The sequence below is a fragment of the Caenorhabditis briggsae genome (assembly GCF_000004555.2).
Source record: "Caenorhabditis briggsae complete genome, chrX, whole genome shotgun sequence".
Classification (NCBI taxonomy): Eukaryota; Metazoa; Nematoda; class Chromadorea; order Rhabditida; family Rhabditidae; genus Caenorhabditis; species Caenorhabditis briggsae.
The window spans coordinates 16,810,400-16,834,999 of record NC_013491.2 but is presented as its reverse complement, the minus strand read 5'-3'; the positions used below and the strand labels follow the sequence as shown (position 1 = coordinate 16,834,999).

General features: G+C 37.1%; 5 protein-coding genes across 5 annotated transcripts in view; 1 reads left to right on the top strand and 4 right to left on the bottom strand.

Moving 5' to 3' along the window:
- Positions 1-1,629: 1,629 nt before the first annotated feature.
- CBG22677 lies at positions 1,630-1,896 on the bottom strand (the record flags this gene model as incomplete). The annotated part of the gene is made up of 1 exon (XM_002645403.1): positions 1,630-1,896. The coding sequence occupies one exon, from the start codon at positions 1,894-1,896 to the stop codon at positions 1,630-1,632; it is 267 nt and encodes an 88-aa protein (XP_002645449.1).
- A 7,085-nt stretch (positions 1,897-8,981) lies between these two features.
- CBG22681 lies at positions 8,982-9,514 on the bottom strand (the record flags this gene model as incomplete). Its single annotated transcript, XM_002645404.1, has 2 exons — positions 8,982-9,113; positions 9,167-9,514. 2 exons carry the CDS (start codon positions 9,512-9,514, stop codon positions 8,982-8,984), a joined length of 480 nt encoding a protein of 159 aa, XP_002645450.1.
- Positions 9,515-16,461: 6,947 nt separating this feature from the next.
- CBG22682 lies at positions 16,462-16,997 on the bottom strand (the record flags this gene model as incomplete). The annotated part of the gene is made up of 2 exons (XM_045240371.1): positions 16,462-16,542; positions 16,650-16,997. The coding sequence occupies 2 exons, from the start codon at positions 16,995-16,997 to the stop codon at positions 16,462-16,464; spliced, it is 429 nt and encodes a 142-aa protein (XP_045097633.1).
- A 1,065-nt stretch (positions 16,998-18,062) lies between these two features.
- Positions 18,063-18,604, bottom strand: CBG22683 (the record flags this gene model as incomplete). Its single annotated transcript, XM_045240370.1, has 2 exons — positions 18,063-18,203; positions 18,257-18,604. The coding sequence occupies 2 exons, from the start codon at positions 18,602-18,604 to the stop codon at positions 18,063-18,065; spliced, it is 489 nt and encodes a 162-aa protein (XP_045097634.1).
- Positions 18,605-24,206: 5,602 nt separating this feature from the next.
- The window catches only part of CBG22684, a gene marked incomplete at both ends in the record, with an annotated part of 2,190 nt that continues 1,796 nt past the window's right edge, over positions 24,207-24,600 (top strand). Inside the window, one exon of the mRNA XM_002645407.1 lies at positions 24,207-24,554. Coding sequence (XP_002645453.1) covers positions 24,207-24,554 — 348 coding nt within the window. The remainder of the gene's footprint in view (positions 24,555-24,600) is intronic.

The following is a 24,600-nucleotide window of genomic DNA, read 5'->3' as shown; positions in this document are numbered from 1 at the left end:
TACTGATAAATTGTGGATCATAATATCAGAAGTGTTTTGTCAGTTGAAATATTTTTGATATCTTGCATAGGAATTGAGATAAACGGGCTGGACCTTGGCAATGTGGGGCCCTTCTTTTAAGGGTTTTACGGTATTCTGATAATGGTCCTTTTTGAAACACAGTTCTTTTTACGCCTTTATTTTTTTTGGGATATTTTTACAAAATCCATGAGCCATATGATTAAAAAATGGATTAAACGATCGCATAAACTATTCAAAGCATCCAGTATTTTNTTAGGGGCCCGTCGCAACCCTGGTTCCTTTGGCAGCCAGCGCGGTTACCCGACTCTGTGTCAGAAAAAAAGCAATTTATAAGAAGGTCACCGAGTGTCCTTTATTTGCCGTTCCCATTCCACACTTTTTAATCCCCTCGATCTCGTTTTTTCCAACTCTTTTTTCAATCCGTCTAATTAGACATTTTTCAGATGTTCTGGGTTTCCGCAGTCTTCTGGATTTCCACTTTCCTTCTATGTTTCTGCAGGCAATGTTGCCGTTCAAATGAAGGCGGAGGAGGCAACAAAATTGCTGGTAACCATGTGAGGAGAACGAATCCATCAGGAGCAAGCGAGCCCATTTTGAAAGAGAGAAATATCAAAAAAACACAACGATCTTGGTTTTTTGCAGTTTTTAGTATTAATTTCTGAATCGCGCTCATTCAAAGATTTCCGTAGAGAGAAAAAAAGGAAAAGGAACTCAAAAACGTTCTGTTTATTTTCCTACACTTTTTTTTCAGAAATGCATCTTGTTCGTATAGAGTCCAAGAAAATGGGGCAGAGTTGACCGTTCATCTCTATATCCGATGGCGTGAAACACTTTGAAACTAATTTCCGGTGGTTGACATTCAGCTCATGTGAAAATTTCGGAAATGCGCATTTCCTGTCATAAATCGTACAAAGTTTTTTGTTAGTTCGGCCGAATATTCGCAATGTGTTGAACGTGGATGAGGGGTTTGAAAAGAAATTTAGAAAAACATTCTTTGAACTATGATAAATGAGATCTTTTCAAAGGAAAAATGTTTCTATTACGTCATCACCTGGCTTCTCACAATGCTACATGAAACTTAATCATATTATCACGGGTTTCCAATTTGTGTGAATATCTTCTCATTGTACCTAATTTTGCTGAGTGAAGTTTCAAAAATTGAATCAATGTCGTCGTGTTAAAAATTCTCAGAACTACGGATTGAAATTTTTTTCGGTGCTCTTAAATCGGTCAAGTGGAACAAGTGGAACCTCAAAGTGAAAACGAAAAAACCTTACACCAGAACGAACATTGAGGATTGAGCTTTTCCAAAATGTTTTTTTTGGTGAAATAAATTTTGGGATCAACTGTTGGATAGTGTAATTCGGAGCATAGAACGCTGGGAAAAAAACAACATTTGTTCCAAAATTGTTTACAATGTTAATAAAAATGATTCATTCTACACAGAGTGTTTTAAGAATCGTATTCTTCGTCAAAATAACCTGCCTGTTTGCCGCGTGTCCGGCATGATTAACTAGAGAATGATTATAGGATGATTAGAAGAATGATTATAAAAAAATGGTTAATGTATTTTGAAAACTTAGAAACGTATTGAATTTGAAAGGTTTATTAGTTTTTCCAGTTATAAAAATACATAAAAACAGTGTGGTTTCCAGAATCCAAGAAATAAGTTGGTATCATTTTGGATCCATACATCTCGAATCTTCTCATCTTCTCCTCCTCCGAAGTGTGATCGGTTGTGAAAAGAATTGCAAAGGATCCAGCTTCCATGAACTTTGTGCCATACAGCCCTTTTCCTTTTCCTCGGGTCTCCTTGATTTCGACATTGGGTTTCGTTGGCTCGAGTTCCTTTCCATTTTTCGCCTTCTTGCTCATCACAGATATTTGGGCAGCTACCATCGGAACATATACTTCCTAGGTGGCAGCGAATAGTCTCGAATTGTAACTTGGGAGCATGTTTTTTGTACAAATTGAAATCAGAAAGGAGTAAATTGAACATTCAGAAAAATAAAGGGTAGCATCCTATCTGACGGTTGCTTGTGAAAACATTCTCATAACATCATAAGAGAGGCTCGTCGCTCTCAAGTCATTATGGAGAATGAATGCCTTCGAGGGAACTGTCTCGTTTATATATGCACTCTACGCCCCGCCCCTTCCAGAAAACGATGATAATGACAAAACAAATCTCACTATTGCTGACATTGTTAACTGTAATACAGAATCGTCAGCATTTATGTAAAGATATCTGAAGACAGTACTGTTTTCAGAATGATGACAATTTGGAACGATGGAAGTGAGATGTTCTGCCGGGAAAGTCTACTATATTTTTTAGACATTTAAAACTGTTTATTTTTCACTGAAAATAGGTAATGTTGATAAACTTGTTGCCGGAACTGCATTTGTCTGAAAAGTTTTAAACTATTGAAAGCTCCAAATCCACTGAATTAACATTTTATTTCGATATAGTATACAATTGTTCAACGTATGTCCAATCGGCATTACATATTGATACTCAGATTGTTCTAAGTTTTAGGAAACGGAATTCTGATATTCGGTTTTTGTTCTACAACGTTTTCTATCAGAAAAGCATCTTGTTCAAGGGGAGTTCAAAAAAGAGATGAGGGCAGCGTTGACCGTCCATGGATATATCCGGTTGAGTAAACACATCGAAACTGATTTTCGGTGATTGACATTCAGCTATTGTGGGAATTTCGAAAAAGCGGAATTCCTGTCATAAATCGCACAATTTTTTTTCAGTTAGGTTAAATATCTCCAATGTTTTGAATAGGTCGGAGGGTATGGAAAAGGTTCTTTAAAAAGTTTCTTCAAGAATATTACCACAATTTCCAATTATTGAAAGATTTTTTTCATCTTCTCAATGTTCTGAACTGGACCAAATTATGCTGACGTGAGCGAAGTTCCGAAAACATTAAATGGCGTCATGTTGGAAATGCGTACAACGTCGGATCACATTTTTGCGGTGCTCTCAATTAGTTCGAGTGGAACTAGAAACCACAAAATGAGAACGAAAAAAACCAACACCAGAATAAACATTGGGGACTCAGTTTTCAGAATTGCTTTTTTGGACCCAAGAAGAATATCGGACTCTAAAAAAAGAACACTAAAAAAGAATAGGGAACTCATCGCTTGTATTATCACAAAAAAATGAAAGGTGAATTAAAAAAGATAGAACGTCAACATTTAAAAGAAGCACTACAGTGCGGTCAATATCTACACGACACCCCTTACTTTGGGCGTAGAGAAAAAACTGGAAGAGATATCAAAAACGGTCACTCGATTCACAATCAAAAATAACCCCAGGAGACAAAGTTGCACATTTTTAACTATTTTTCTTGACCGCGTACCACACGAAAAACCAATTTGCAAGCGTTCAATATCTACACCCTGAAAAAATGAAAAATCTCATGTTTTCTAGAGAGCAAAATCGAACTTTTTTGTTGAAAACTGTTAAAATAGCCCTAAAACAACATATTTTGACAGTTCATACAAAAATTTATTTTTCCAATCAAGTTTTAGAAAAAAAAATAATTGAAATTGAGCTCGAGTTTTGAACTGAAAAAAAAATAGTCAATTGAAAAATTTTCAACGCTGTCCAAAACGTTTGAAAGATGCTCTAAGTGATTTGAATTGCTATGAAAACTGTTATTTTGTGCTGGAAATTAAATTTCAATCGTAAAATCAAGTTTTTCACAAAAATCAGAATCTCCGAATTTCAAGGTCCATTTTTCAAATTTCAGTTCAGCTTTAATCACAAACAACGGCTAAGAATAGCATAACAACAGTTATTACATAATTGAAACTACTGCAAAAGTATTTCCTATCATTTTCAGCTCAAAATCTTACCCAGGAGCCAAGTTATTCAAGAATCATTCCAAAAACCCAAAAAATTATTAAAATGTCTGAAAATTTTTTTTCTAAAACCTGATTGGAGGAATCAATTTTTGTATGAACTGTCAAAATATGTTGTTTTAGGACTATTTTAACAGCTTCCAACAAAAAACGTTCAATTTTGGTCTGTAGAAAACATGAGATTTTTCATTTTTTCAGGGTGTAGATATTGACCGCTTGCGAATGGGTTTTCTGGATGGTACATGTTCAGGAAAAGCGTTAAAATCATGAAACTTCGTCTCTAGAAGTTCTTTTTGAATGTGAATCGAATGTCGTTAACAGTTTTTTGATTTCTCTTCCAGTTTGTTCTTTGCGTCCAAAACAGAGGGGTGCCGTATAGATATTGACCGCACTGTAGATTCATGAATGAAGATATTACCCCTTTTATTACATTTTTTTAAAGGTTATCTAAGAAAAACATCTTTCTCAAAAGTTTGAGTATTAGACTTTTGTCAAATTTCGAATTTGTATTTTTTGAAATTTCAGAGATTTTGAAAATTATCAAAAAACGGTTTTATACTTTTTGTTTACCTTTGGAATCTGATGTTACATATAAGGCTAATTCGATATTAGAATAATGAAAAAAAGTTTTACAAAAATTAATTTCAAGTTTTTAAGTGAAATTACATCAGTTTTTTTTGTGCATTTCCTAATACAAATCCGAGTCCCTAGTAATTTTTTGAAGATTTCCTATAGTTTTCAGAGTCCCCACAAATGTTTTGAGACGCCTAAAATTCATTCCCAGGTATCCATGACCATTTCCTTCAGAATCTTCAAACATACCTTCATTGGAAATTTTAAAACTGGCATTTAAATTCTAAACTTCAGGAAATTGAGAATAACTGTTTCGGACTATTTAAGACGTTTTTTAGCGTATATCAACACGAGTATAAACAAATCAGAGAAATACATTCCCAGTCATCTAGTATCACTCAAATTAAAATTTTCAAACGAACGTTTACCGAAAATCCTGACATCAGCCACACAGTCAGAAAAAAAACGCCAGACGTTTGAAGTGCTGGAAACGCGGCAAACAGGCAGGTTATTTTGACAAAGAATACGATTCTTAACACACTCTGTGTAGAATGAATCATTTTTATTAACATTGTAAACAATTTTGGAACAAATGTTGTTTTTTCCCAGCGTTTTATGCTCCGAATTACACTATCCAACAGTTATTTATCCGGAAAAACTGACAATTTCAAATTTTGTACACTTAATTATTTTTTTCGAATACACAATTGGAAAACAATGGAAGGATATAACGGTTAGAATAAAATATTCATTACATTTATCAAAAATTAATTCCATTTCTCAACTGAATCATTGTTTCACATGCTATGAAAAGAAACATGTTGAAAGTTGATTGTTGCTTTTATTCGGTCTTGTCTCTGGATACTGTAGCCCCCAACAAATTCGAATTCATATCCAAATGTGCTGCAAAATGTGTGAATTGACGATTTTCTATCAAAACTCACTTTTTATAATGATATATTTCATACGTGGCATTCCTCCAGCCAACCAATGTTTCAGAAACTTAGTCGCCGATTATCGTCTGCCTACTTGTTCCAAATCGCATTTCATCAAATCTTGAACCGTTGGTAGTAGTGGGTTTATCAAAAACGTTGGGTTCAGCTTCCATGTGAAAAAAATCGGTTTTCTTTTAATTGATCCTAACTATCACACCACCGTAGAATTTCCAAGAAGTTTGCCAAAATTCAAGGCATTTTATGGTGCGTGGAGATTAATGAATGCAGAAGATTAAGAGAAGCTTGGGACGTTCTGAAAATTGAAAATTTTCAGAGATCTGGAATTTTCAAAAAGTCAAAAAATCCAGACAATCTCATCAGTTGTAAAACATAGACTCCGCCCCTTTTTTACAATTTTGAGAATCTAAAAAAGTAAAACACTCACTGTTCCAATCTCATGTTTTGAAGAAAAATGTATCACAAATTGCTTCAAATTGCCAAATTCCTCCAGGCACTCTCTGCGAGTTTCTGAACTTCCTTGAGACGTTTGATGGCCCTCATCAGCCCGTGATGGTCTCTCTGGAACATTTTTCTTTTTCTCCTTCCACATTTTTGGTGTTTACAGACTCACCTCATATTCACTGTGGAAGATTTTTCCTTAAGTGCTTCTGTTCATGGGGCCACAGATATCTCCTTTGTTTATACCTGCGTCCACATGTTTGGCACTCAGAAGGTCTTTCGGAAATACCAAGTTTACAAGTATTTTCCCATGGAATCGATCCTAAAATATAATTCTATGTTTGATATATCAACTATGCTTCGTATGTTGAGTAGAACTCACCTTTGTTATCAATTTTAAAATAGAAAGGAATACATTAGATATTCAGAAAAATAAAAATTAGCCTCCTACACACGGTTGCTTGTGAGAACATTCTCATTACGTCACAACACCATGAGAGCGGATCGTTGCTTTCAAGCCGTTATTGAGAATGAATGAGGAATAAATATATGAACGCTCCTTTTATACAGGATGGTCCAAAAGTATGGTAACACATTCCTAGTGATGTAACTTCTCCAAAAATACTCGAATAGACTTGAAAATTTGACAATAGTTTACTGAATACTTTCTAAAAATAAAATTATGAAAGTTGTTAAATACGGTTGCCTTTGTTCTTCACGAAATCCATGAGTCTATTCGATAACGCATCTACTGTGGCACGGGGGTGTTTTGGGGATAACTTAGCCCATTCTAAGTCCGAACTTTTTTCCAATGACTTTAAATTGGGTTGTGGATGTGCTCGGACTCTTTACTGAAAAATTCCATATACGGAATAGTCCAGCAGATTCATGTATGCCGGCGTGGCTGGCCGTTCGCCAGTCGTGCTGAATCTTGAAAAAGTTGGCCATGCAACCTGGTGGAACGATTTTCGCCTCGCAGACGAGAGCAGAATCCTGTTGAACAGTCCAAACATGGTTTTTATAATAGCATTTGGTCCACGGAAGCACATACTACTACTAGTACTCATACTCGACTAGTTCTCATACTCCTCCTACTAGTACTCATACTCGATTTTCACCCCAAGATCTACAAAAATCAGCATTTGAAGGTTGTTGCATTAAAAACGACGTCGTTCTAAGAATAGGTAGCTCTGTTGGGCATGTTAATATGATCATTAGATAGCACAGATCTCGGAGAAAAAACACGATGGTTTTTTGAAAAGGATTCGGCATCCACCATTTAGAGTTTCTCGTCGCTGAACATCATCCTTATGTGTTCATTTTGGCGCGTGCCAACAAATGGAGGTTAGCACTTCTGGATGCGTACCAGATTGTTATTTCTCGACAGAATTCCAGTTTTTTGAACACGATATAAGGTCAACCTGTGCTCACTTTTTACGATTAATCTAACCTATTTACTACTCAATCACAGCTCCAGACTCATTGTTTTCATGATTTTCTGAGATTTCGACGGACTCGTTTTCTGACGGCTTTGATTCTCTCCGGAGTAACCAAAGTTCAAGGTTTTACTTTTTTCAGAAGGATCTTGACTGTATTCAACTGATCAAACCATGTTATGGTTCTTCACACGGTTGTTCGTGAGATTCCGAGAACTTTTCCAATGCTACTTGTCCAACGTCCCTATTGGCTTTCTCGACGAGGGTGCCTAGGTGCAAAGAATTAGTCACCATTCGTATGAAGATCAACCTAAAGACTTGAAAATTTGGGAATAAGGTAATTAAGACATGCTGAAAATAATAGATATAAAATCATTGAAGATCACTAAACACTAAACTTGTGTTACCATACTTTCGGACCACCCTGTAGTGGCTTCCAGACATTAAACTCCGCCTCTTTTGACCTATGCCTAACTTCGCCCATATCGGGACTGTCTTGTTAAGGTAGTGGAAATATGGACACCGAAACAGATGGAGGATTACAATTAAATGTGAATTAAATGCTCATAATTAAATGATCCTTATATAATAGCTTTCAGACACTCCGCTTCTTGTGGCATGCGTACCGCTAAAGCCTCTCTATTTTTTATTGACCACTCTTACATAATTGCTCTTTCAATCTACCCCAATTAACCTCCTTAACCTCTTTCCGCAGGTCTTGTCTTTGTATAGGTTTGCCGCCACTTCCGCCGGAGGACGTAATGTTAGAAGCATCGTGCCGCCTTTTTCTTATGTAACTCTCGTTTCGGTTTGTAATCAAGCTTCTTTGTGTCGCTTGTTTTCATGAACTGGATTCTCAGAGACACGGAAAAAACAAAAGACTTTTATACTGATTTGTTTTCAGTGATTGGGTGAATGGCCTTCTCAGAAGTTTTCGGAAAGTCGAAAATTCCAATTTTCAGAATTTCGGAAATTTGGAATTTCAGAATACTCTCAATTACATAATTTCCAAATTTCGGAATCTTGGACTATTCCGGTTTTTAAAACTTTAGGAATATTTTAAACTTCTAACTTTGAAGGAGAAATTCTAATTTTTAGGCGCCTCCGACTCGAATCCGACTCGAAATGGCACTTCTCAAAGTAGAATACTTACATTGAACGTACGATGACAAACAATTTCGAGAAATGGAGTAGGCAGCCAATATTGAAACATTGAAAATGTCATAAGTTTGATAATCTCGCCGTTTGATTTTGTCATCCTCAAATCAAGCTCCAATACCACATGAAGGTGTTAGGCTGACTTCACGTTATACCAGTTTTCAGTTTCAAACACTGTAGTTAGACAACTTGTTCAGCTCCTTTCATCTGAAGCCGATTTCCCAAAAAGACTTCCAATGAAATGTTCTCTTTCTGAGCTCCTGAAAACCTGAATCAACTCTATTCCATGAAAAAAAAACCAGCTTTTTCATTAACTTTCTCATCTTTATTCAAATGTCGCGGTGTCAAAAAAGTTGGGAGTCAAATGGGTTGGGGAAAACGAATTGGGAAATAGGTAGTGTAACATGTGAGAGCAAGATGATGTTTTCATTATTTCGGCAAACAAAAAACACTTTTTGGAAATGAGAATGGGGTGGGGGAGTATCGAAACAGAAAGGAAAGAAAAGTAACATTGAAGAACCACGTGGATTTAGAACGATGTTACTGGCATTGGGAGCTTATTGTAGTCCAGGAATGTTGTGAGTCCCTTTGGCAGGTTGCAGCCATCTCTCTTGCACATACACCTCATCGCGACCTGGGTTGAGCGTCCGATTTGGAGAGCCTGAAATTCGATAAATGAGACCACTTTTTCTGGAGCAAATTTCTGTAACTCACCTCCTGGAGACAAACATTGAGCATTGCGTATCCTTGTCCGGCGGTGTGGAAGATGTTGAGGACGTTGGTGTAGTCGTCACCAGTCGTGTCCACTCCATTTACGTATCCTTTGTTTGAGTCCTTTGAGTCCGGCATGTAGGAGCACAGATCGTAGATTCTCTCACTGAGTCGATGCTCTCCGGAGAAATGATTTCCAGCGAAGTTCTCCTCGATCGGCTCCCAACATTTGATTTTCTTGGTCAGCTGCTCATGAGCATCTTGGATCGTGTTCTTCGCCGACGAGCGGACGTTGAAGCCCGAAGTGGCGATGAAAAAGCAAGAGACGAGAATTCCAGTTCTGGAGAACATGGTAGTTCGATACAGAAGGAGAAGTGAATGAGACCTCTCAAAGGGATGGGACTGAAATATGAAGAGTAGTGCTCAGAACGCTGTCCTCATAGGGAGGCTAAAAGTGGGCGGAGTCTTAGGCGAAAGATAGAGAAAACAGGGGCGGGCGGGGGTACTCGGGTTTGTCAGGGGCATTTTCTATGCTTTTTATGAAAGACTAGAAATATAATCTGATGTCATAGGAACAACGCAGCACCGGCATAACTTGCTCAGTGATGCAGTAGAATTAGTATATGATAAAGAGCTCACCTGAAACAAAGAGACAATAATGTTTGGGTAACCTATAAAAATAATGTGTATTGAAAACATGTATACAGCACGAATTCTGAAAAAAGGTTATCAAAATTTTTTAATGAAAATACTGACAACGGTTCACAGTTTTATGAGCCTCTGAAATGCTGCATTTTCTGATTTTCAAGATTCATGAATTCATGGAAAAGTCCTGTTTTCTCATAATTAGGCAACAAAATAGTTTGCATTCTTGACAAAAACTGGTACATTTTATGCGCATAATTGAATCAATTGCCACAATAATTTGTATTTTGCAAATGTTCAGCTTCCCGAAAAAATATAGTTTGATTTCACGTGTAAATAAATTCTATTTGGTTAAAGGGAAATCTCCGGAAATTGTTTGTGGCTCACGCTGGCATTCCGGATATTGAAATGGATCTGTTGTTTCCGTTGTTTAGCACCTTCGGACGTCATGTTCTAGTAAAACTTGCTCAACAACTTCAAATTCTGAAAATTGAATCTTTTATGGTCTTGTGCCATGTAGTCGGATTGAAGAGAATGTGGGACGAACACAAGAATCTGGTTAAAGCGACTTATAAGGGTGTCTGATATTAGTTTCGCTAAATCGGATTACAGCAAGATACATTTCTAATCCGGAAACCCGGATGTACATGTTCTATTTTCAATCGAATATCGGTTCTCAGTTTTTGACATTTGGGACGAGGACATTTGAATGATGTATATAAAAAATTTTGAGACCCAAAAGTTATCTTAGGGTCCCATGGATGAAAAATTCGGATTCCCATGCCTCTGTGTTGAAGGAAGTGCAGATCATGATCTCAAAACGTTTCTATGTCTTCTGGAGGCGATTTTCACGACTTTTCTCTCACTGTTTTTCTTTCAAATTTGTTTATCAGTCAGGACTGATATCATTTGTAGAGGTAGTTCGAATAAAGAATGGCTTCTCGAACCACACATGAATAGGAGTCTTCAAAGTCTTCCTCGATGATAATCTTTGTGTTTTGCCTTATTCTTAAATGGACTCAGGCTGAGTGAGTAAAATCCAATTACATATGAAAATGAACATTTTGAAAAGTGTTGATGCATTATTTTACGTCATCATTTTTTTTCAAAAAAAACGTGATAATGATGTGACCTCTTCCGGTTGAATGAAATCAGATGAAACTTATTCGAGTCATACATTTGATGGCGTTGCAGCCTAGCATATACCACAGGTGCTCCACGAGTAGCTCATTGTTTTTATAGGTAGGTAATGTGGTGAAAGGATTTTGTTCAGGGATTTCGGTTTTATGAAAATTCGATAGTATGCTTAACTAACATTAGGCCGCGAGTTTCAAAACAAGATTTTCTACACGTGTTTATATTAAGTATGTCTTGCGGTTCCTTTTATTGAAAATGTGCACCGTTGTCTTACTTCCGTTAAGTTTGGTAAATTTAGAAACCTTATCAGCGAAGTGAAAAAAGTTCATCAAACTGGAACACAAATAATGAGATAGACATAGTATGGAAATCCAAGCGGTTCCACTAGATTACGATAGCTGCTTTGTGCATTCTCACAAAAAATACTAAAATTCGATAGCCGAAGCTGTGTGTCAATTATATTACGCTTCGAGTTGGTACTGAGAACGGTTTTATTTCTATAGACTTGATGCTCAGTTTTTCTGAAAAAAATTGTTTTTGAGTTTTTTTTTGCACATTGGATTCCTCCACATCTCAAAGTTGTGATGGAACTTTCACAATAAGAAATTTAGCAACCTATCTTAAACAATTCGTCATGATTCTTTTTCTGGTTTTGTTAATTAAAAGTTTCAAATTTTAATTCCAAGTGCTGTTGGCGTCTTGAAATTGTAAATTTTGTTGAACCACCCACCAAGCAAAATTGAAAAATTGTGGCGCCACGCCACATTTTCAATTATTCCAAGAAATGATTCTGGACACTTTTAATTTAATCGAAAGTTTTGGCGCTTCTTCGTCGGAAACATTAAAGGGTCATCAAAAATTTATCAAAAGACGATAAATTTTCAGAATCTTTTTTTCTCTTTAGCTGTAGTTGGTAGCACGAACCTCCAATTTGGTTAATTAAACCTTTATTAAAAGAAGAGATAAAGAAAAAATAGAGAGATATAGATAAAAATAATAACAATAAGTTTGAAAAAGTATAAAATAAGAAAAATAGCTCGTCTTTTTCGATGGCGAGGAGTAATATACCTTTCATGTCTATAATGTTTTGGTGCTTCTAACTTATAAGGAACATATAGGGTTGAGAATCAATATTTTCAAAATTATGGTAAAACTTTGATGTAGCAGTTGAACTCCATTTCTTCTGGAAGTACGTACCGTGCAATTCTATTTAAAGAATTTATTTTCAATTTTGCTTTACCATAGCCTGTATCTCATTCCATATGCGAAACTTTTGCCACCGGATTTCTTCGTTGAGTGAAGGTTCAACGCTTGGGTGGATTTAACGAAAGGTTTATTTAAACTGGTCTAAGACCAAAAAGATATTAAGACAAGAATACAAAGTAAAAGGCCTCGATTAAGCGAGAGGGGGGGGGGGTATTTATCTGGATCGTTCCAGTGGGTGTGGGACGGAGCTGCTGGCCGATGATGTGATGGCATTCCAGGAGCTGGCGGGACGATCTGAAATATCAATGTTAGAGTGTGTATACAGAACGGAGGCGCTGAGAGGGGAATGTGGTGTTTCAGCCTGTGTGTCGTCTAATGGATTTCCCGCTGGAATTTCTTATCACCCGTGACTGTGTTGGACTTTGTGCTCTCCCTATGGGAATGCGGAAATGGGATTATGACCTGGTGGGGAAATATATGGTAATGTGAAATCACCCTGAAAGGATATTAATATCCTTTACAGTTTGGAAATTGGAATATTAGTTCATATCAACCCCTTCGAAACCTTTTAATTCTCAACACGTGTATCGAAGTTTAAAACCAATATCAACGACTATCATTTTTTAACCATGTTTAAAATTGATGGGAAACTGAACAGCGAGTTAACAAAATACGAAATTTTGACAATTCAAAAATGTGAGTCTCCAATATGTCTCCGAGGTGAAGACTAAAGGCCGGAAGTACACAAAAAAGTTTAATTTATGAATGCCTGCCAACTTCGGAGAACTTTTAATAATATTTCGGGGAAGATTCGTGAATATTCTTTATATGTATTGCTAGATTTTTCAGAGAATTGCCAAAAAACTCTATTAAAGCATACCTGAGAGTTGGTCTAACACTGATACACATTGAAATGAATAAATAAGATTATAGAATAGCAATTCTCGAACGTTGAAAGTTCAGAAAAATCATAAGAAAATTTGGGGACACTATTCAGTAAGCATCCTGAGAGGGAAAATGACGTTCTGCATTTTGCGTAAGAGTTGGGCAGAGGAATAGCGATGATTCATTTTTGTTGTTTCTCAAAAAGTGTGAAATGAAAGTTCCGGCGCAAGCATTGACAGAAACATGACGGTTTGCGTTTACTGTACATTTCAGTATCTGATAAAGGGCGAAAAAACATTGTAATACGTGTCAGTTGTAGTTACCGTTTGAGGAAACATGCAAAAAAAAAATAAAATGTAGGAAAAGTTTTTTAATTTTCGAATCCCAGATACAATATTTAATCGGATTAAACACTTGTTTTTATTAGGTTTTTGTTTTGTAGGCTTGCATTATGTGGGTCCAGCTATTTTTTATTAATGTGTATCGCTGTCTTACTTTCATAAGCTTCCGGTCAATTTAGAAACCTTAAAAGCATACTTGTAATCCGGGCCTTTGCCGGGCCTTGGCGGGCCCTGCCATAATTTCTTTCAGAATCAATATTTTCGAACCAACTAAATTAGATATGATAGAGCTTCACGAGTACTACAAAAAGGTATTATTTGGAATACGGTATCTTATCTATTAACTAAGGTACAGATCATAAAGTGGCTTTTCTCGCAGGGCCCGGCAGGCCCGGGCCGGGCCTGCTTTTTTTGTTCCTTTTGCTCTGTAACTCTGTTCATACACAAGATACAGTATTCCAAATGATACCGTTTCGTAGTACTCGTGGAGCTCTATCATACCTAATTAAGTTGGTTCAAAAACATTGATTCTGAAAAAAGTTATGGCAGGGCCCGCGAAGGCCCGGCAAAGGCCCGGATTACAAGTATGCTTAAAACTTTTACACATTTCTTCTTCAAGTACAGTAAGCATCTGTGATGTTTCTCCAAAGCTGTTTCAAGTCATGACGCACCACTTTCCTAGTGATAAACAATAGGATTATGAAAAACAAAGAATAGCCAATCTTACGCTTTCACGTCGCGATTTGTTCACATGATGGAATTTGGAAATGAACACTTCAATGAACAATTTTGTACGCAAACGTGATATGTAAAATGACAAGAGCTTTTTGAGAACACGAAATGCACTTTTTCATTACATCAGTATGACAGAACGACAAATGAACTAAGAATGTTTCATGGTATAAACAGCGGTAAAATAAAGATATAAAAAATAAAGGGATTCTGAAACTTCTAGTCGTGTTTTCATATTCATTTCTCTGAACAAAGAAACGTAGAATGATTTCTCGAAATAAGACTCCATTAACACTAAAAGCTCATTTCGTGTAAAATCACGAACTTCGATGTATGATTGTGATGATGCCTTGCTGATAAATGGTTTTATATTATCCCGCGTGCCAGTTTGAAACTTCATATTGTCACTGAGCCTACTTTGAAGTTTCGCAAAGATTCTGGACGTTCAATATCATTCCTGTGGATATTTACAGTCAAAGTAGACAATCATGTCACTATATCACCCACATATTTCCTCTCTTTATGATCTCTATGAACTCGTTTGCTCAGTTTACTGTAGGATTCGGAAAAATGGCACGGTTTTTGGTCTTTTTTGCACATAGTTCCTCTACATTTCTCAATTTTCTGATAAAATTTCAGCGATAAAAAATACGTTTTGCCTTGTTTCTTTTTTGGTTTTGTTAATTAAAAGTTTCCACTTTAAGTTCAAGTATTGTTGGCGTCCCGAAATTGTAAATTTTGTTGAACCACCCACCAAGCGAAATAAAAAATTGTGACGCCACGTCATTTTTCAATCTATTCTAAGAAGTTTAGGACACTTTCAAATGAATTAAAAGTTTTGGTGCTGGCAAACTTAATAGCAGAGTTCCTGTGTCTTGAGGGATCGGTCAAACGAAGACTAATTTTCAGAGTTAAACTCAAAGTTCAAATTTCAGTATAAATTGGACTATGAAAATTTTTCAACGAATCTCCTTCATTTTTTAATGTGCGACTTTAGCGATTTTCCAGAGTTTCTCACATTTTCCAGGTTTTTTGAATTAGAAAGTTCCAAATGAAACCGCAATATGGGCCGCTCTAGGACATACTCTTGAACTGTGAAATACCTAACTTGGGATGGCACTTTCCGGCACTTTCTGAAGAATTCGAAAACGGAATATGTGGATTGAACAAGGATCAGCAATTTCCAGGACATTAAAACATTGGAAATCGTGTTAGAAATCGTTTCATATCTTTAAGAAAGTCTATCGAATTCTCAAAGATCTCTCAAATATAGTTTTTTTGTACATGACAAATGTTGGGCAAATGAGTGATGATGTCAATATGAATTTCATCATCTGGAGCACTGACTCAGAAGTGATAATGAGGTCATGCTCAACAGATTTTCTGCTGGTAAACATGATTTCCCGAGAATCAGATGTTTCTAAATTTTTCTGATATTTCACAAGCAACATAGTAAATGTTTCCGAGATGCCGGTGTGGTTGACTATAACTCGCCGTTTGATCTTATCGTCTTCTAATCAGATTCTAACATCACAAGAAGGTGTTAGGCTGATGCCTTGAAACATTAAAAAATAGAAATGACGTTGAAATAAACTTGAACTCTTATACAAGAATTCACATTCCACTGTGTCTGATGTCGTGAGTCCTATTCTCGAGTTTGATCTTTCTCACTTCTTCTGGAGAACAAACATTGCGAAGCATCGTAGACTTTAGAGATCAAGGAAAAGGAGGTCCTCTGGAATTTAGACACACTCGCAATCTAGAATATCACTTTTTCTTGAGTGTGAAGAGGAGAACTCTTGCTGAACCGCCACGACTGAAAATGACCGATTCATGATAACGATAATGTTTTTGTTGTTGAAGGTTCTTAAGATCTGTTTGGTTCGTTCGGACATTGTAGCTATTTCAAAACTCTGATCAGATTTCTTTTAGAATCCTGGAGAACTCGTATTTTTGTATTCTGTTGGTTTTTGCTCCAGGACGATGATCTGACTAAATACAACTAAATATGACTTCCTATTGTCGTCCTCTTCTTCTAGAACACTTATTAACAAAGCCAAAGATTTCAAAGCTCTGTAGTCACAACTTGCTCAGCTGTCCCCTTCACCTGAAACAGATTGCCCGAGTCAAGGTTCTCTTTCCGAGCTTCCGAAGAATCAGAAACAGCTAGAAAACTTGTTTTTTCATACTTTCACATCTTTATTCGAGTGTCACAGTGTCAGAGATTCAGGTGTCAGAAGAGTTGAGAAAAGAAAGAATCGGGAAACAGGTAGTGTGAATTGTGAAGTGTGGGAGGAGGATATCAATAGCTTGATACGACATGGCAAACGTAAGGTTGCTTCAAACGTGAATTCAGAAAGATAATTCCGGCATTGGGAACTTGTTGAATTGCAAGCACGTGGTGAACTTCTTCGGCAAGTTGCAGCCCTCCCTCTTACACAAGCAGCGAATGGAAGTTTGGCCTTTTCGTCCCGCCGGAATTGGACCCCTGAAAAAGAAAAAAATCAGATCTTTTTTTGGACAGAATTTCTTTAACTCACTTCTTGAGGGCAAACATTGATCATGGCCAGTCTGGGGTTCGTGATTTGGAAAAGATTGATGACGTTGGCGTAATCGTCGGAGTCCAAATCTACGCCGTTGACGTGAAATTTCTCGAAGTCCATTGGATCCGGCATGTAGGAGCACAGATCGTAGACAGGTTCACTGAGTGTGTGCTTTCCAGAGAAGTTGTTTCCAGCAATGTTCTCCTCAATTGGCTCCCAGCAACGAATTTTCTTCGTGAGCTGGTCATGAGCATCTTGGACAGTGTTCTTGGCCGATAGGCGGACACTGAATCCCGAGGTGGCGACTGCCAAGAAAGAGAGGACAACAGCAGTTCTGGAGAACATGCTTGGGGATGGAAGGAGGAGAAGTGAATGAGACTTCTCAAAGGGATGGGTTTTTATTGACTTAAAAACTATTTTTTATTGACTTAAAAATTTAAAAAAAAATTCGACATTTTTAAGTACGCTAGCTGATGATTTTGTAAAAAATAAACAAAAGTCCTTCGTGAGACATGGAACTGTATCACTGAACACATCTGGGAAAAATGCAAAAAATCACATGATAGAGGTCTCTCAGTCCCTCGCATATATTTTGAAATGTTCCAAAATTCGTTTTCATTTATGACTCATTCTAATTTTTGCTTCCGAAACGTTCTCTCTTGCTGATTGCGAAAATAAAATAAAATACAGTGAACCATAGACATGAAGCGCCCGATAGTCCATGTCTACATACTACCCATACTTCACATATCCATAGGAGTCCCACGTTCTTTCGATTTATTCAAGTCCGAGACAGGCAGAGAACGGTTAACTTCCCACTTATTTTTAAAAAATTCTTTCAAATAAGATGCATTTCTGAGTAAGGAAAAAACTCTAGAAAAATAATTAAGTTATTTGTTGAATATCTTTTTCCGGTACCTTCAAATTATCATAACTCCGTTTCGACTTGAATTTTATCCGCCAGCGCTCGGATTTCTGATTCACAACTTCTGATTCTAGGAATATTTTTTCCCAGTTTTGTACACTTTTCAAGACAAAGACCTCAAATCTCTTCTGACAACGTCAATGTGTAACATTTCCGATGAAAATGTTAGGACAGTCTAAATAGCTCAAATGTAGTAACAACTTGAGCACCTGTTCCCTTAAGCTGAAACTTTCTCAAGCCAGAGAGCACTTTCTGAGCTCCAACAGAACCTCATCTAACTTTCCAGGAAAAACCTAAATTTTCAATTAACTTTCTCATCTTTATTCGATTCGGGTGTAACTTGAAAATCACGGTGTCAGGAGAAGAAAAACTTGGAGAGGGTCACATCAACAGGGTAAAACATGTGAGAACATGAACTGGGGGAGTATCGTCAGTTTGAATCAAGAAGAAAGCACGAAAAAAAGAGTGAACGGGGAGGGGGCAATTTAGAAAGAAGTCTCTGGCATTGGGAGCTTGTTGAAGTCCAGGAACGTGGTAAATTCCTTCGGCAGGTTGCAGCCATCTCTCTTGCACAGACAACGGATTGAAGTCTGTGATGGACGTCCGGCGACGTGGAATTGGAATGCCTGAAAATGAAGAAATGAGATCTTGTTTTCAGGTTAACATTTCTGTAACTCACCTCTTGAAGGCAGACATTGAGCATGGCAAGTCTTGGGTGGGTGACTTGGAAGAAGTTGAAGACGTTGGTGTAGTCGTCAGAGTCCATGTCGACACCGTTGACGTATCCTTTGTTCCAGTTCTTTGGGTCCGGCATATAGGAGCAGAGGTCGTAGATTGGCTCGCTGAGTGTGTGCTTTCCAGAGAAGTTGTTTCCAGCAATGTTCTCCTCGATTGGCTCCCAGCACCGAATCTTCTTGGTGAGCTGCTCTTGAGCATCTTGGACAGTGTTCTTGGCCGATGGGCGGACACTGAATCCCGAGGTGGCGACTGCCAAGAAAGAGAGGACAACAGCAGTTCTGGAGAACATGCTTGGGGATGGAAGAAGGAGAAGTGAATGAGACTTCTCAAAGGAATGGGACTGAAATATGAAAAGTAGTGCTTCAGACGCCGTTCTTATAAGGAACCGAAAAATGGGCGGAGTCTCTCTCGGACGGAAGATAGAGAAAAATGGGCGGGGCGACGTGGGGGATGGAAAGCTCTTTGGTGCAGAAATTGAATGCAAAGAGGTGGTAGAGAAAAATGGAAACTTCACGGTTTCTGATTCTAATCCCGTGGGCAAGTTTGGTGATGATACCAAGAATCAGCATGAAGTGGACAAAAGCTAAGAAAAGGGCAGGGAGATCAATGAAACATTGAGATCTAAGAGATTGGTACTAAGGAAGCAGTTCCATTATCTGATGAGTTTTTCGAGATGGTTTGGAAAGTGGAAGAGGCTGATCGGATGTTCCTGAAAAAAAGAATCTCCTTTCCTTCAATCCCTTCCCTTAACATGATGGTTTCAAATTCGAAGTTAATGGTGTCAATTCAAAAAATGTAGTGGCGAACTCAATCAAAAACGAAAGTACCTGGCACCACCTTCCTGCATTTTGTTTTTTGTTTGCGAAAAAAGAAGCATGAGGTTGGAGGAGAACAAAAGTTCCGAGCCAATTTCCGGTTCAGTCGTTCAGTTGAATGTAAATCTCCGGAAATTGATTATAGATAACATCTGCATTTCGGATATTGAAATGAGTCTGTAGCGTGTCCGGTTTACAGCTCCTGTCGAACATGATATTTAAGTAGAACTTGCTGAACAGCTGCAAATTTTGAAGATGAATCTTCCATGTTCTTATACCAAACAGTCGAATAAAGAGAATGTGGGACGAACACAAGTATTTGATTAATGAGACTGATAAAGGCGTCTGATATTTTGTTCAGTCGGATTACATAAAGATATAACATAACTCTGATGTAGATTTTCTATTTTTATCCGAATATTGGTTGTTTTTTTTTTTTTTTTTTTTTTTGCCACGTCAGATCATCGAAAAAATCGTGTCTGGTTATTCTGACATTTGGAATATTAAAATGAATGTTTGAACCAAAATCAAGGAGATGAAGCCAAATGCTCAATTCGTCGAATTTTTGAATGTTTCCAGTCACCAGAAGACGAGGATATAAAATGCTGATCACAATTTTTGAATAAGTTGAAATTAACGAAGGACACATTTTTTTTTACTTTAGTTAGTGTCACAATACCTTCCGAAAGCATTTCGGTACATTATTTTACGTCATGTTTATTTTTTTAAATGTTATAGTGCTGTGTCCTTTTCCGGTTTACTGGAATCATATGAAACTTATTCATGTCGCACATTTGATGATGTTTCAGTTTAGAATACATGTTCTCCACGAGTGTTTCATTATTTCGACAGACATGGAATCGGGTGGAAATATTCAGAGTTTCGGTTCTCTGGATATTCGATGGTACGATATTCAATCTGGGCTAACACTTGTATTTAGTAGGATTGTATTCAGAAGGTTTGTATTTAGTATGTGGTGTCATCTCTTTCATTCCAAATTTGTCTCATGTAATAAATAGCTCCAGTAGCCACGTCATATTCAATTTCCAGTCTTTGCTCCGTACCTATCACTAACTTTTTTCCGTTTCCTGACGTCGAGCTTGTCTACTGTATAGTATTATTTCCGGCTTATATCTTCTATTGTTTCTCTAGTGGGGATTATGAAACACAACTTCTGTACTGACATCACACATCTAAAAAAAGAGAGGGAAGATGTGGGCAATATAATTCCATGATTATCTACTCCGCCTGTATAGATACACAGAAAAGAGACTGAACTTTCAGAATCTTGGCAAAAATTTAAAGTAGGCCCAGTGAGCATATGAGAGGGTTGAGAATAAGAACTTGGTGATGTTCCAAATTGACACGCGGTATTATAAATAATCATTTATCAGAAGGCAATATCGTAATGATACATCGCAATTCGAGGGTTAACATGAAAAATTCATTTTCGTGTTAATTTAGTCCCCGTTCAAAAAATCATTATACGTTTCTAACACGTCGTTCGAAAAATTAAATGAAAACATGACTTCTTGACTAGTTCCATAATACAAGCTAGTCCATTCAGATAGAATTTTTCGAATCCCTTCGTTTTCTTATTTTATTGTTGTGGTTGTTCATACCATTAATGAACATATACTTGGTTCTTTTCTCATTTCGTCATACTGGTGTATCCAAAAAGTTTCAGTTTGACACATGGGATGATGAAAAACCATTTATCAGAACAGCATGATCACGATCATACATCAAAATATGAGATGTTACATGAAACATCCTTTCTATGTGAATTTGAGATGGCACGTTTTGCAAAGCGGCAGAATAAAAAAATCTAGCAATTGATATAGGGAAAGAAGAGTCTGAAATGTTGCATTTTCAGACAATTGGTGGGATCAACCTTTTAGATACATCACTATCAAACCTGAATGTTTACGTTATCAATTTTTCCTTGAACTCGTTTTTTGCCAGATTTTAGATTTTTCTCTTCTAAATGAGGCTGGTGTTTTTCGAGTTACTTATAGCATTGTTTTACCACCAATTCAAGCACAGGTGTCATGGGATAAACTGTGATAAATCCAGAATTTTCAAATGTGTAATTTTTCTCATAACAAGTTTTTGATATAAACTGTCGAAAAACGTGTGTGAATCAGAATTTTTCATCTTTGGGTCACTGAGAGGAGTTTTGAATGGAAATGGTTTTTGTTCCTTTCAAATATTTAAGAAATTTATACTTTGATATTTTCATGTTACCGCTGTTCATACTGCTAATGACACCTATTCTTTGTTCTTTTCTCATTTCATCATACTGATGTAACCGAAACAGTTCATTTTGTGTTCTCAAGAAGCTCGTGCCATTTTACTCATTACATTTGCGTACGGAATCGTTCATTGAAGTGTTCATTTCAAAATGGAACCGTATGATAAAGTCGTGACGTAAAAAAATTAGGGTTGGCTGTATACTTTCATTATCCAATTGAAAAATGATCAGTGTCTGTCAAGAGTACAGAAAATGTAAATGGGAGGCATTATTGCTGATTTTAATATCAACTGTTTGAGACTTATAACACTTTCTTGAGACAATATTCCAAAGTTTTTATTAAATGTAAGATGTTTTCGACAGGAATCAGACGCGTCCCAAAAAACCAACGAAGTGCCGGTGGGTTTTATTCAGTTTTCAAAACATCCAATTTCTGAGAAAAAATCCTGTTAAACTTTGCCACATAGTTCAAAGAGAGCACAGAAAAACAAGTGCTCTTATCATCAAACGGACATGTGCCCCCACGCTTCGGACATGCGGTCAGTTGCTTCGTTTTCCATTGCCCGATGACTGCACTCACTGATGCAGCAAAACTATGCGAAGTTCCACAGTTGCTAGATGTTTTGTGTAAACCTGAAGGAGTCTTATTGCTAATCGGAAAAAATTTCTCCGGCGAGACTCAGACGTTCAACTTTACGAAAGTATAGGACCAAGTGTAAACTAACAGAGAAATGATACTGTCAAAACGGTGGACCCTGGGATAAACGTGAAGAGAGAAGTGAGAAAAATGAAAAGGAATTTGTGAAGCGTATTATTTCTGGCATACAGCATTTTAGGTATCATACATATTCCATCAAAACAATGAAATTGGTAGTTTATTTGACAAGTCTGTTATTTCTCGCGTTGTGTTCGAATTTTAAAAATGTGTCATGAACAATTTTCGGACACTGTTTGAAAAAAATATCTGAAACTCTTCAAAAAAAAAACAGGAAAAATTGAAAACAAGGATTTTTCAGTCAAACTTCGAGGTGATCCTTTTTTTTCAGTTTCTGAATCTCAATTTTTATTTGACAGCTTGCCAAAATGTTTTATCTCAAAACACAAAAAACATATTTCATTTATGGTTTCTAACTTCGATGTTACTTTGTGATCATGTCCTTCTCATCAATCCGTTTTCTGTGGATGTACTTAGTCAGAATAGATTATCAATACATGATGTTGCGCACATATTTCCCATCTTCATATAGATGTGTGATGTCAATACAGAAGCTATGTTTCATAATCCCCACTAGAGAAACAATAGAAGATTAAGCCGGAAATAATATTATACAGTAGAAAACATGAACTAATTAAACGGAAAAACGTCAGTGATAGGTACGGAACAAAAACTGAAAAGTTAATATGGTGGGATTATTTATGCTATTTGTCATATTATAACAGAAGGGATGGCACGGCATACAAATTTACTGAATACAAACCTACTAAGTACAATTGCCAAACCAGAATTTCGTACTTGGAGCTTAAAAAGAAAAATCGTTCAGTTTTTCTTTCCTCTTATCTAACGGTTAATTTCACTGTACGATTGAAGTTATATACATAGCAAAGATGAGTAAAAAAGTAAAAGCAGTGTCACTTATTAATTCGTTTCTGTTAAAAAAATAGACAGAGGCACTAAAAGATGTTTTTTTTTGAAATTGTCGAATGTGAATATTGTAAACCGAACTGGCAACGCTGATATCAGACGCCCTTATCAATCGGATTAATTTTTTTCTTTCGTTTGTCCCGTATTATTTTCAATCCGACTGTTTGGCACAAGAACATTCAAGATTCGTTTTGCAGATTTCGCAGTTTTTGATAGTTCTTCTAGATTATCAGTCCCAACAGCGCTGAAAACAGGAAACTCCACAGAGACATTTCAAAATCCGGAATGTCTAGGTTCTAGAAAACTCCACAATCAATTTCCGGAGATTTACATTCAACTGAACGACTGAACCGGATAGGATCGGAACTTTTGTTCTCCTCAAACCACACTCCCCCTTTAATCCTTTTTTAAAACAAAAGCTAAGCCAGAAGCGAGTGCCAGGCATATTCATGGCACGGCTGAGCGAGTGGAATTTTTTCCGAATGCTCGGGACGTACTGAAAATGGGCTGGCAAAATCAATAAAAAAATGAAAGAGCTCCTGGAAGAATAGAAAAGGGAAAAAAAGGCTCAAACTTTAAATTTGGCTACATTTCTCAAATTTTTCATGGAAAGAAAAAAGTGGGGATTACTGTAATTTTTAATATAGAATTAGGTTGTCAAAAGAGATTTGCAAAGATTTCAATCTTTTAAGAATTTTACAGTTTTTATGCAGTTTTTGAATTATCATTTTGTGAAAAACAGGATGCATGGTGATCTATAAATTCAACGAACAGCCGCTTACACTTTCCAAACCATCTCATAACATTTATCTTATAATGGAACTGCTCTCTTTAATCAAATATCTTAGATCTCAATGCTTCATTGATCTTCCTGCCCTTTTTGCAGCTTATACCTAAATCAAACTGATTCTTGATATCATTCACAACTTTCTCTGCCCATGGGATTGAACTCAGATTCCCATGTTTCTCTAACAACTCTTCTCATACAATTTTTACAGCATAGAGCTGTCCTTTCTCCACGTCGCCCCGCCTCCCTCTTTTTTATCTTTCGCTCAAGAGAGACTCCGCCCATTTTCGGCTCCTTTTAAGAACAGCGTTCTGAGCACTAATCTTCGTATTTGTGAGCCAGTCCCACCCTTCCGCGAAGTCCCATTCACTCCTTCTCATTTGACGTCCTACCATGTTCTCCAGAACTGCTGTTGTCCTCTCTTTCTTGGCAGTCGCCACCTCGGGATTCAGTGTCCGCCCATCGGCCAAGAACACTGTACAAGATGCTCATGAGCAGCTCACCAAGAAGATTCGGTGCTGGGAGCCAATCGAGGAGAACATTGCTGGAAACAACTTCTCTGGAAAGCACACACTCAGCGAGCCAATCTACGACCTCTGCTCCTATATGCCGGACCCAAAGAACTGGAACAAAGGATACGTCAACGGTGTCGACATGGACTCTGACGACTACACCAACGTCTTCAACTTCTTCCAAGTCACCCACCCAAGACTTGCCATGCTCAATGTCTGCCTTCAAGAGGTGAGTTACAGAAATGTTAACCTGAAAACAAGATCTCATTTCTTCA